The 11,454-nt window shown below is 43.2% G+C and overlaps 3 protein-coding genes, 1 long non-coding RNA gene and 1 pseudogene across 6 annotated transcripts in view; 3 read left to right on the plus strand and 2 right to left on the minus strand.

Moving 5' to 3' along the window:
• The window catches only part of Alg9 (ALG9 alpha-1,2-mannosyltransferase), a 59,585-nt gene extending 58,873 nt beyond the window's left edge, over positions 1 to 712 (minus strand). Inside the window, exon 1 of the mRNA XM_028783796.1 lies at positions 414 to 712. Coding sequence (XP_028639629.1) covers positions 414 to 544 — 131 coding nt within the window. The 5' untranslated portion in view covers positions 545 to 712. The remainder of the gene's footprint in view (positions 1 to 413) is intronic.
• On the plus strand, positions 568 to 3,663 carry LOC114635109. The gene is made up of 2 exons (XR_003713409.1): positions 568 to 809; positions 2,897 to 3,663. It is a non-coding gene; the product is annotated as an uncharacterized LOC114635109 (long non-coding RNA).
• On the minus strand, positions 2,277 to 6,641 carry Fdxacb1 (ferredoxin-fold anticodon binding domain containing 1). Of its 2 annotated transcripts, XM_028783795.1 has the most exons (6): positions 6,425 to 6,628; positions 6,053 to 6,209; positions 4,566 to 4,769; positions 4,153 to 4,311; positions 3,461 to 3,528; positions 2,277 to 3,265 (listed from the first exon to the last, which is right to left on the minus strand). In XM_028783795.1, exons 1-6 carry the CDS (start codon positions 6,594 to 6,596, stop codon positions 2,352 to 2,354), a joined length of 1,674 nt encoding a protein of 557 aa, XP_028639628.1. In that variant the 5' UTR covers positions 6,597 to 6,628; the 3' UTR covers positions 2,277 to 2,351. The 2 variants fall into 2 exon arrangements, with proteins under 2 accessions (XP_028639628.1, XP_028639627.1); XM_028783794.1 differs by having other exon boundaries at positions 2,277 to 3,528; positions 6,425 to 6,641.
• Positions 6,642 to 6,733: 92 nt separating this feature from the next.
• CUNH11orf1 (chromosome unknown C11orf1 homolog) lies at positions 6,734 to 11,454 on the plus strand. Of its 2 annotated transcripts, none has more exons than XM_028783792.1 (4): positions 6,734 to 7,021; positions 9,866 to 10,096; positions 10,887 to 10,953; positions 11,156 to 11,454. In XM_028783792.1, the coding sequence occupies exons 1-4, from the start codon at positions 6,980 to 6,982 to the stop codon at positions 11,314 to 11,316; spliced, it is 501 nt and encodes a 166-aa protein (XP_028639625.1). In that variant the 5' UTR covers positions 6,734 to 6,979; the 3' UTR covers positions 11,317 to 11,454. The 2 variants fall into 2 exon arrangements, with proteins under 2 accessions (XP_028639625.1, XP_028639624.1); XM_028783791.1 differs by lacking the exon at positions 6,734 to 7,021 and adding an exon at positions 8,751 to 9,045.
• On the plus strand, positions 7,531 to 7,960 carry LOC114635104 (annotated as a pseudogene).

Raw genomic sequence — 11,454 nt, forward strand, 5'->3', positions numbered from 1 at the left:
GGAGGCTAATGGGTTCAAGGGCTGGAGGCCCAGAGGGAGGGAGAAGACAGTAAACCGCCGTGAGACTCTGATGTAAAAGGCATACTCTCTGCCTTAGACAGAGGCTCGTCTAACTCTACCAGCGCGAAACCTGCTCATGTGGACTTGAACATGCAGCATGGCAGATCCTCGCTGCAAAGATGCAGGGATCTGTGGAGGGGCGAAGATCGACGCGAACCGGGACGCTCCCACGAGGGGAAGGAGTAGGAGCGACGGGTAGCACGAAAGCAGAGCCACGGCGGAGAGCCGATCCCCCGGGTGAACGCAGAGCCCTGGCTCGCGGCGGAGAGCCGATCCCCCGGGTGAACGCAGAGCCCCGGCTCGCGGCGGAGACCCCCGGAGCCGCCGGCCACGCCCTCCTACCGCACACGCACTCTGGCCGCGTCTCCGCGCCTGCCTCCCGGCTGCCCAGCAGCTCCCCCAGCTTCTCCGTGGCCGGGCCCGCGTCCCCGCCGCCGCTGCCACCGCCGCCCTTGAGGCGCTGCCGGGCCCTTCGGCTCGCCATGCCTAGCGTCGGGGAAAGGATAGGACTCTGCACACTAAGAAATCGGTGAAGGCGCAGACATTGCTTGGCTGGGGAACAGTGTCCGCCGAGGGACAAAAAGCCTTGACATGCGCAATAAAAACTGAAATACTGTATCAATGGACCAATTGAGGCAAAGGCCAGAACGACAGCCTTCGTTAGCCCTCCCACTGCCGCCTTGCCAACGCTACAGTGTAGTGTGTGGAGGTATAGCACAGCTGCTTATCCAAGGAGAGATCTCTAAAAGGTAACTTTAACATTTAACACCTTGCTTGTCTTGTTGAAAGAGATGGAGGCTGCCAATAGTTCCTGAGAGACAAACCAGCGAGGGTAGAATTCAGACTGAGAAGTGAAAACCTGAAGAAATGCTACGCAGATAATTCAGGCTGGCAGATGTCATTGACGTTGCTATAACGCGGTTGTAGGCATTTTTTACATCGTACTTTTGAATTCTCTCAGCCTCCTTGCTTTTATTGTTAAGGAAGCCAAGGTCCAAAGTTGCTTGGGCAATAAATGGAGCTATTATTCCAATTGAGAACTGAGTACAAACACATACTATTCTCACTACATTAACAACAACAACAAAAAAAAATTTGAGAAAGAAAAGGGGGGGGGCTGGTAAGATGGCTCAGCGGTTAAGAGCACTGACTGCTCTTCCGGAGGTCCTGGTGGCTCACGACCATCTACAGGGGGATCTGATGCCCTCTTCAGGCAGGCAGATATATATGCAGCAGAGCACTCATACATAAAATATATTTAAAAATTTTTAAAAAGAGGAAGAAAGCTCTTGTTGGGAGCGGTTTGTTTTGTTTTGTTTTGTTTTGTTTTAAGGGGAAGGCGTCTGGCCTTGGTTTCAAGGGCCTTTCACAAAGATACTTTACAAAGACAACTCTAGGTGATTGCTTACCCAATCCTAACAGCAGTGCTGCCTGCCAGTAGAAATGCATACAGAATTCTAGAGGGAACACTGAGCTTGACAGAGTCCCAAAAGGTTATAATGCCACTTCCTAAGTTGTAAAAATGGAGACTGATCATATACGTTAGTTCTCATTCATAGTGATTAATTACCACGCCCACATCCAACCAGTTGAACACACATGTATCCTTATTTCCCTTGATGAAGACTAAGGGAGCAGTAAGGATGTGAACAGAGGAGAGCGTTGGTCAGACAACCCTGGCTCTGACACTTGTGGGTTCTATGACTTCAATAGCCAATGATGAAGGATAGCAGTATCATCATAATCCCAAATATGTAATACATGCAATAAAATGCTCATATATTCGGTGAGGCCAGAAAGAGGAACTGAGAAGTTGGTATATATATTTAAATACATGTGGTGAGACATCCAGGTTCCATAGCCTCTTCAGCAAGAGAACAGTAAAGTTCAAAATACTTGTTTTGTTGGTTGTTTCAGTCATTACTCAAGATCAAAAATCTAAACTACAATAAGGTCACCAGCCACTGGTCTGAAGGGGGTATTTTTGTTTGGTTTGGTTTTTTTAAGACAAGGCCTCACCATGTAGCCTTGGCAGGTCTCCTAAGCACTGGGATCAAAGGACACAGCGCCAACTCCTCCATGACCAGTCAATCTATGCATTTAAATGATGTTCACAGGTGTCTTTAGGGTCCATCAACACTACTTGGGTCACCAAAAAAAAAAACAAACGTTTACGCACACACACAAAACAAACAAGAAAAACAAAACCACCAGAGTCCAGAAAGGAACAAGTTTCAAGTTGTTCTTTTTCAGCCACAGACAACATACACTGTAGAAAGGATGTCACTAACCTATCGAGGTGAAACATGTAGCTGTCTTTGAATCTCTCTTCTGAACTGGAACTGCATTGCGGCTACCAGCTGTGGAGTGAGTGCCTTATCACACGCCCGATAGGTCAACCTATAGCAGAGACTGACCTGTCGAGTCTCTGGATGCTGAAAACGATCAAGGAACTGTACAGAAACAATAGTGTCCTGGGACACTGCTCGGGCTACAGTGTGAAACTCCAGCTCATCAAATGCTTTCTTTTCATCTAACCAGAAACTAACATCATGCACATAGTGTGGCGGATACAGAGAATAGCTTTCAAAGTGTTCAATTTTCCCAGCAGCAAATCTTTTCAGGAAACGGTTATCAAAAGTCCACAATATTCTCCAATCAGAAATATCATAGGCAAGCATAACTAATAAGTCCAAGTTGATAGAAACAAACACAAAACACTGAAGTTTATGTTTAACAATCGTAGATGTGACAATAGACCCAACAATCAGATTCTCAGTACAGTCTGGGCCAAAGTTAAGAGACTTCGCATGAATTATATAATCCTTTCCATTAGGTTGAAGGACAAATTCCACTGAAGTGCTCAAACTGGAGCCCTCCTGCAATGTCTGAGTCAGAAGGTTACCTAAAGCATCCTTCAGGTGATCCAGCAGTGATGGAAGGCAACTCTCCTTCATATCTTTATTAAACCCAAGGATGAATAAAGTCTCGTGAAATGCTGGCATCATAAAAGGTAAAATGTGGCACTTCCGAAAGACAGGTCCACTAAGGATGTGCAGAGAGCCTGGGAGGAAATCTGGAGAATGGATGACAGCTTCAACATGGACAAGAAGAGAAGGCCTGAGGCCAAGCTTGACCTGTTCACAGATTTCTTCCTGAGCAGCTTTGCAGCCGTCTCTCACAGGACTCTTGGGAAGGGTACATTCTGAAACAGACACAGGAATTTCTTCCAGTTCTTGTGTTATTTCACCATTCAAGAACTTAGAACATGAGTTATCTTCATGTAGACAAACCCAAACAGTAGGCAGAAGGTCACAGGTCGCTGGAGGGAGGACACTGGGGCCTCCCTGTGACAACAAAGGGAGGGGACACTTCAGCCTTTTTAAGGAAAAAGCTTTACCCAATTCAGCAATGAGTTTCTCATTGATGGTTCTGACAGGATGACAGGAAGGTGCTTCAAGGAACCGCCTGTTTAAACACATAAAATAACTTCTCACTGACAGTAATAATTACATCTGCTAGAATTAAAGTCATCTGTTCTTATACAGAAAACATGTATCCTTAAACTTATCCTGACAATAAATCATTGGTCATATGGAGAAATAGCATGTAGATTTTTTGGTATGGTTTGGGGTGGTTGTTTTTTGTTTGAGGGGTTTTTCAATTTTTGTTTTGTTTTTTGCAAAATCAGGAGCAAATTTCAGGTCTTGGGCAAGCTAGACAAGTTACTCTACCAATGAACTATACTCCCAGGCCTGGGATTAGCATATGATCTGCCCACCACCCCTATATCCTAACAGCCTGACAAGTACCCACAGTACCAACACCATCTACCATCCATTCAAAATGCAGTAACCATTAAGACAACCATGGTACAGCTAGGGACAAAAGAGATTCCCACCTAAATGAAAGATTACCCGTAAGGCTGGAGAGACAGCTCAGAGGTCAAGAGCACTGGCTGCTTTTCCAGAGGACCTGAGTTCAACTCCCAATACCCAAAGGGCAGCTCACACCTATCTGTAACTCCAGTTCTAGCAGATGTGGCACTCTCAGACAGACATGCAGGCAGACCATCAACACACGTAAGACTACCTGTTCAGCTTTCCTGAAAGTGCTTCTGGTTCTGTAAAGTAAAACCACTGGTCCTCCAGCCTGACTCTGAATTTTCTGGGCTGAGAGCTTTCAAAGGGTAAGCTCTGAGTGAAGATATGGGTCAAAGCACCTTCTATATGAAAGGGCCTATCCTGACTCCTGCAAGAATAAATGAACAAATAGCTTCTTTAAATATTATATATTTACATTTAATTTAGTTTAAATTAACTGTATAGACAGACATATAATATATATTAATATACATTTATACATACATACAAACATATTAGTAAACAAGTATTTTTGAAACTACATAAGAAATTAGAAATGAAAAAAGCCTTCTTTTAATTTTTCTTTAATACTTCATGCGAAAGATGAAAGGGGAGAAGGTTCAGGCCTATAGTGTTACTTACCTATACCCAGTGCACTTGTATCCTGGCACAGCCTCACAGCTAAAGGGACACACATCACTTAAAATGAACCCTCCCAGGGCTGCCATGGCAACTACTTGCCAACTGTTGTGCCACTCTCTCTGGGGTTTGTCAGCAGGAGTCCCACCTTGTCCTCTACACAGTGACACATGGACTTCTCCTTCCTTTGCAAGAACATCAGCACAGCTTAAGGGGGAATAACACCAGAAATTTATCAGAAACAGAAATTACCAAAGGAATCAACAATACACACATGGTTTAACTCTGAAATAATTAAAATTAATCTTATTTCCAGTGTTCTATTAAACTTAAGCATATAAAAAGGCTACCAGTGCCCCCACAACACTAGTCCCCAGCTTTACATCTGTATTGTTTTCCTGTATGCCACAGAAAGGCCAGAATCCCTAAAGCTCCCATATATAATTCGTTATTTGCGTTGCTTCTCCCCATTAGAAAACGTCTTACTGCTCTCTGCCCACTCTATAGCTTAGGGCTGGGCTGAGCACTCTCTCAGCATGCATGATGATCTGGCTTTAATAATCACCATACACACTCGTCTATACTTCAACTCCCTAACTTAAAATACTGCCTTTGCTAAAGGTTTCTCAACACCTTTAGCCCAGTGGAGCCCTCTACCACTATCAGTCTGGTATACTGATGTAAAGCACTATTTTAAATTCATAATCATTTTAGGAAGCAGCTGCTATCAGTAGCCCCAGTTTATAGATGTGGAGATAAAAAAAGAAGCAGATAAGGGCTAAACTTGCCGACAGTTTTAACTAGTAAATGGTGACCCAGGATTTGAACCCAGGCCACGTGGCTCTTAAAGCCATGCTCTTAGTCATCAAGCCATAAGGACTCTTACTATTTTGCATTTTAAAGAAATTTTTAAGGTGAGCTGGAGAGAGAGGATTCAGCAGTTAAGAGCATGGGCTGTTCAGAAGTTCAATTCTCAGCACCCATAAGATGGTGGCGCCCATAAGTAACTCTAGCCCCAGGGGATCCAATGCCCTCTAAGTGGGACCTCCCTGGGTGGGAGGCACACAAATGCTGCACAGACAAGCATGCCGACAAAACACCCATATCTCTATCTATCTATCTATCTATCTATCTATCTATCTATCTATCTATCTATCTATTAAACAATTTGTAGCTATCTAGGTTATCAGTGGTAATGGTGCGTGCCACCAAGCATGGTAGCCAAAGTTCTATCTCCTGGATCCACCATGGAAGGAGGACCAACCCCTATAAGTTGTCCTCTGACCTCCACACCCATACACAATTTTTTTAAAAAATAATCTTGCCTTTTTCCTCGTAATGCCTATTTGTACTTTAACATCTAGGGTTATATGTATCTCTTTAAGACACGATTATGGGTTTCTCTGGGTTTTATCTTCTTTCCTCGGGTATACTAGCAACTTATTTCCCCAACTACAAAGTCTGTGTGCGGTAATTTCGTCTTTCCTCACCTCTGGAAAAACTTGGCAAGCAGTTCCCTGTTCTTAGCTACTCCAGCTTTTCGTCCACAGTGCGGGAAATTGAAATAAATTCGATCAAAATCCCTGTCGTCTGCTTGCAAGGCGTGGGCCAGCTGGGTGCAATCCACACCAAAACGCACTTCGATACCTAGCAAAGTTTAAAGGCGTGAAATATAGACCAAAAGAAGTCTTAAGATCTGTAACCTGGACAAACACCACCACCAGCAAACCATGCAAACCAATCCAGACCTGAGCACACAAGCTCATCCACCTGAGCGCCCCCAGGAGGCGCACTCACATCCCCAACGAGAGCCACACCCCCACGCTCCGGGCGGGGCCTCGCGGAAGGGTGGGACCCGCTACCTCGTTCGCGCAGGCGCTGTAGGTTCTCTAGCGCTACCGAATCTCCCTCCAGATCCGCCCGATGCTGGAAGCCAGTAGCGGTAACACTGACCCTGGGATCCAGGGCGTCGATCAGAGAAGCGGCGAAGGAGAAATTCCCCTCCCCGACCAACAGGAGGCGCCCAGGAACCATGGTCTCCTCTGGCTACCTGCCGGCACTCTCTGGGGCGCACATTTCTTACGTCACTTCCTCTGTATGGGCCGTGTCTCCCCCTCCCTTCTCCACCCGGCACTAATTGATGACGCATCAACAGCGTGTAGTTACCTGGATAAACATTTAGAGCCACTGCTACGGCTCAAGCGTGAAAGTGAAATGGAGTTCTTGGCCTTCCCCCTTCACCTTCGTGCGCCTCCAGAGGCTCGTTTTCTTTTCAGTACACAGATGGCCCAAGACGGACAGCCTTGAGCGTCTTCGCCATCCTTGCTTGAGGTCACATAACAGTCACTAAGTGAGGGGTAAGGCGAGTCCTGCGTATTCCAGAGGCACAGAACTCTGTAACTGCACCATCTCCTGAAATGGCTGCCTCCTGTTCTCTAAGCTACTCAACATATCTCCAGGTGTTTGTATATCCTATTTTCAAGAAGTAACATTGAACGCCTGTTTTGTTCCGTGGCACTGTGAGAGCAGTTAGGTATATGAATGGACTAGAAGTGGCCTACTGTCAGATAACAAATGCACACAGCAAAAGAGGCGGCTCAAATAGAATGGGGTGTGTACCCACCGTGAGTGGAGGAATTCAGGACACTATGAATGAAGCATACTCAAGGGAAAGCCCTACCAAGCTGGGGAGAGGAGGTATAGATTCATTCCCTGAAGTAAGCCTGACCTGAAAGCTAATTGGGGGAGGAGAGCTCATTTTATCTAGGTAAAAAGGATTAGAAAGGCAGAAGAAACAATGTTCATAAAATCATAGTGAAAGAAAGTTGTATTTGACTTACTGAACACAGTTGGCTGGAGAGTGAATAGCAGATGACACTCAAGAGTTAAAAGGGGAAGCAGGCCAAATAGAGTGTTGTAACCATTTAATAGCCTAAGCCTTATTATGAGAAGCCACTAAAAATCCAATATGACAGCCAGCAGGAGGCTGATGCAGGAACTTAAAGAAGTCTCAAGATGTAAAATGAAAAACTTTTAATTCATTTGAAAAAAAAAAAAGAAGCTACTTTATTGATTTGGTAAGGGCTTTTTGTTCTTCACAATCCTGATCAAGTGGCCTTCAGAAAAATCAACTTTCCGCCCAAGATCACATTTGAAAAGAAGATCTAGCACCCTAATATTGATGAAATGGGACATGTCTATCTGGTGGTAGTTAGCTGAAAACTGAAAACCAGCCACCAAGAATGACCAAGTATTTCATTTCCTCATAGTACTGGTCAATGATTCCCATCCCAAGTACCCACCCTGGGATGACCTAGCTAAAGAATACTCTAAAGACCATAAAAAAGAATGCTCAAGAATTTGCAAAGAAATATGGGGGAAAGTGACCTCTAGACTAAACTCTGCCATGAATGGTCTCAGCAAGTTCTCAAACTTAGACTCCAATCAGTGCATTCACATACTCAAAAAGGAGAACTCTCTGGGAAGCTGACGTGTACCACCACCTGTTGTTTGTGGCAGTTGCTAACTTTGTAGTTTTCTTAGTCAAAAGTGGTCTAGGTAACCTGTAAAGTAGGATTTAAAAGTCCAGGTGTTCTGAGCTGGAGAGATGGTTCAGTGGCTAAGAACACTGACTGTTCTTCCAGAGGTCCTGAGTTCACTTCCCAGCAACCACATGGTGGCTCACAACCATATGTAATGGGATCCAATGCCCTCTTCTGATGTGTCTGAAGACAGCTACAGTGTAGTCATATATGTAAAATAAATAAAACTTAAAAAGAAAAGTCAAGATAAGTAAAGTTAAGTAAAGTTAAGATATTTAAACTTGGAAGACAGGATAATTTGTTTTCAAAAACACTTTCCTGTGGGAAAAGGATCAGTCATGAACAAGGTTGATGACAAGGAAACCTGATAAAAGGCTTCTTGCAGTACAAGGGACAAAAGGAGACAGTGGTCTGAACTGGAAATTGGCAGTGAAGCTGAAAAGTAGCAGACTGATTCAGAAATCAGCAGGACTTAGTAACTGACTGATCAAATGGCCAAAGAAAACATCAAACCAGCCCTATTTTTTTTTTCTGTCCCTGACAACTGAATGAATGTCTGTCCTTCTGGCTATGGCCAGTCTCACCTCTAAACACCAGGCCTGTTGGTCTTTCTGAGTCCACATGCCCAAGTCATCATGCTGTTTGGTGACATCATGCACATATCTTCACAAAGGTAGATGATGTGAGGGCAGTCACCTACAATCCCATCCTTCACTGCTACAGTATTGGGTTTGTCTGCCTGTGAAAAGGCAGTTGAGTTGCGTCTCTCAAACCATGGCCACCTGTGTATGGTGATTTGTATACCTTTGTTTGGAGAACTGGAAAGATCAGGTTTAAAGACATTAACGAACATGGAACTGCCATATAAGAATGACCGTTACTGTCTGAAAATTTCCAGCAAGTCGCTGTATTCGCCATCAAGTTACACATCGATAATACAGGTACCATCTTACTCCTAAGTCCAAGAACCAGCCTTATTTAGTAACAAAAATTTGGTTTTTGATTGCTTGCCAACAATTTAAAATACAGATATTTACTGCCTACTGTGTGCAGAGAACTATTGATTGGGAGGGTAACTTCCGATTGGGAAGATATATAAAAACAATGATTGAAACACAAAGCCTGTCCTTTATAAGTACGGTATTCGGTAGGTAACATAAAGTATGTCCTTGTACATATGATAGATATAAATTTTCACAGAAATAAGATATTTATTTAAGTTGGAAAGATATAAATGTTCACAAAACATGAAGAATATGAACAAAACTGTGTGAGGCAAAAAGACAGTTAACTTATTATTCGAGCTGACCTGAAAAAGTTATCATTACTTTTACATTAAACAAAACTTTTACATTAAACAAAAGTTTATGTTGTTATCTGGTTATGTGGCTTTTTACCTTTCATTCTCTGGGAAGCCATATCCTTGTATGTCAATTCTTACATCTTGAACTCACTCAAACATTCAGCCAATTGCTCATACGATGTTGAGGATGCTGAAATAGTTTGACATTTCAAGGAATGTGGGACAGTGGCATTTGTATAGTCAGCCATCCAGTACTGCTGATTGACAGGAAAGACCAGGGGACATATGCACGTGGAGAGGAAGAATCAGACCCATATAAATTACACTTGGACAGAAGCTTGGAGTGTTAATAATGTGCGATTGTGTTAGCACTTTGACTTTTTTAAAACAGAGACAGAAAAGGACAACTTTCCGGCTCTTTGACTGTTTGATAAGCTTTTATGTTCTTTGTTTTCCAGAGACAAAACCTTGTCTGTTATCTCAGAAACCCACACTATGGTAGCCTTATTTATGCTGATGGTCATGGCGAAGTATGGACAGACTGGAATGACTTGTCCAAGTTTTTTCAGTACGGATGGAGATGCACCACTAATGAGAACTTGTATTCGAACCGTACCCTGGTAGGCAACTGGAACCAGGAAAGATATGACCTAAAGAATATTGTAAAGCCTAAACCCTTGCCTTCCCAGGTAATATAGCTTTCCCTTTTTCTGTTCCTTTCTGTTAGAAAAAAAAATTCCAGTGGCTACGTGAGATTTTCTGTGTAGAATGATGAGAAATTATCCTTCAGCTGGACCACCTAGCCCACTTTAGTATCAAGTTGAATATTCCCCACCAATTATCAGATGATAAGTGGATCTCTTTTTCTCTTGCTGTGTTTGGATCTTGCCTGTTAATCTACAGAAAGACAGATTGTCTTCTGACTCACGATAACTTCTCCGCTGGACTTGATTACCCAAACCATGCTGTTCAGTCTCCTAAACAAAAATCCAATGGATAAGAAAGTATGAAAGACTAATCCCATGTAAACCTCTAATCTACCTCACATGACAGAGCAATTGAATTCATGTTATACTTCTTGATGTTATAGGCTACTAGATTCTTGTTGTTGTTGTTGTTGTTGTTTTTATCTTAAAAGTTTATACTGGGCAATGGTGGCACTGTGCCTTTAATCCCAGCACTCAGGAGACAGAGGCAGGCATATCACACACACACACACACACACACACACATACACACACACACAAATCCCAAGTGTGTGTGTGTGTGTGTGTGTTTTGCCTACATGTATATCTGTGTGAGGGTGTCACATCCCCTGGAACTGGAGTTACAGAGAGTTGTGAGCTGGTATGTGGATGCTGAGAACTGACCCCAGATCCTCTGGAAGAGTGGTCAGTGCACCAAACTGCTGAGTCGTCTCTCCGGTCCCAATTACTATCTATAGAGATAGAGTCTCAATCTATTACTTTTTCTTTCTAGTTTGGACACTATTTTGAAACAACATATGACGCAAACTACAACAGGAAGAAGCCACAATCAGCACATAGTAGGTGGACTCCTGTTATTAATCCTTAACTCTTAGCACCCATTGCAGTTCCCAGCAGATCGAAGGAACTCAGAAGTAAAATGAATTGTAACTAAGTGAACAACTTCTCTTTCGTCTCAGTTTTGACAGGTCTAAGAAAAGGTATGAACTCCGTTACTAAACTCTTTGTTGACTGTTTTCCCGTTGTCTTCCCTTCCCATAGGATTTAAACGAGAGCCTCATTGGTTTCCTGGACATCAGCCTGAGCTGGATCCTCCTCAATACAAATGCAGAGAAAAGTCAACTTATATGAATTGCTATTCAAAACCTCAACCCACTCATTACTCTTGGTGTCTATATGATCCAAACATGAACCAATCTTAGGTTCCAGGGATCTAAAAAAGATAAAGTAGCTTCATTTTTTTTTCTGGAGTAGACTGTAGAAAGGAGCACATTCTAAGCAGACTCAAACATACTCTTAACATGGTTTCTGTCTAAATAAAGCACAGCACACCAAAAAAA

This window comes from Grammomys surdaster, unplaced genomic scaffold (assembly GCF_004785775.1).
Source record: "Grammomys surdaster isolate TR1022 unplaced genomic scaffold, NIH_TR_1.0 1164, whole genome shotgun sequence".
Classification (NCBI taxonomy): domain Eukaryota; kingdom Metazoa; phylum Chordata; class Mammalia; order Rodentia; family Muridae; genus Grammomys; species Grammomys surdaster.

Bases quoted from the DNA above. Each gene is read 5' to 3' on its own strand.
- Fdxacb1 (XM_028783794.1), bottom strand. From the start codon at position 6,596: ATGGTTCCTGGGCGCCTCCTGTTGGTCGGGGAGGGGAATTTCTCCTTC. The intron at 6,210-6,424 runs GTAGCGGGTCCC...AAACTTTGCTAG, and splicing joins ACAGCGCCTGCGCGAACGAG to GTATCGAAGTGCGTTTTGGT. The intron at 4,312-4,565 runs GTAAGTAACACT...TTATTCTTGCAG, and splicing joins TACAAGTGCACTGGGTATAG to GAGTCAGGATAGGCCCTTTC.
- CUNH11orf1 (XM_028783791.1), top strand. From the start codon at position 8,893: ATGGTGATTTGTATACCTTTGTTTGGAGAACTGGAAAGATCAGGTTTA. The intron at 9,046-9,865 runs GTACCATCTTAC...TTTGTTTTCCAG, and splicing joins GTTACACATCGATAATACAG to AGACAAAACCTTGTCTGTTA. The intron at 10,097-10,886 runs GTAATATAGCTT...TTTTCTTTCTAG, and splicing joins CTAAACCCTTGCCTTCCCAG to TTTGGACACTATTTTGAAAC.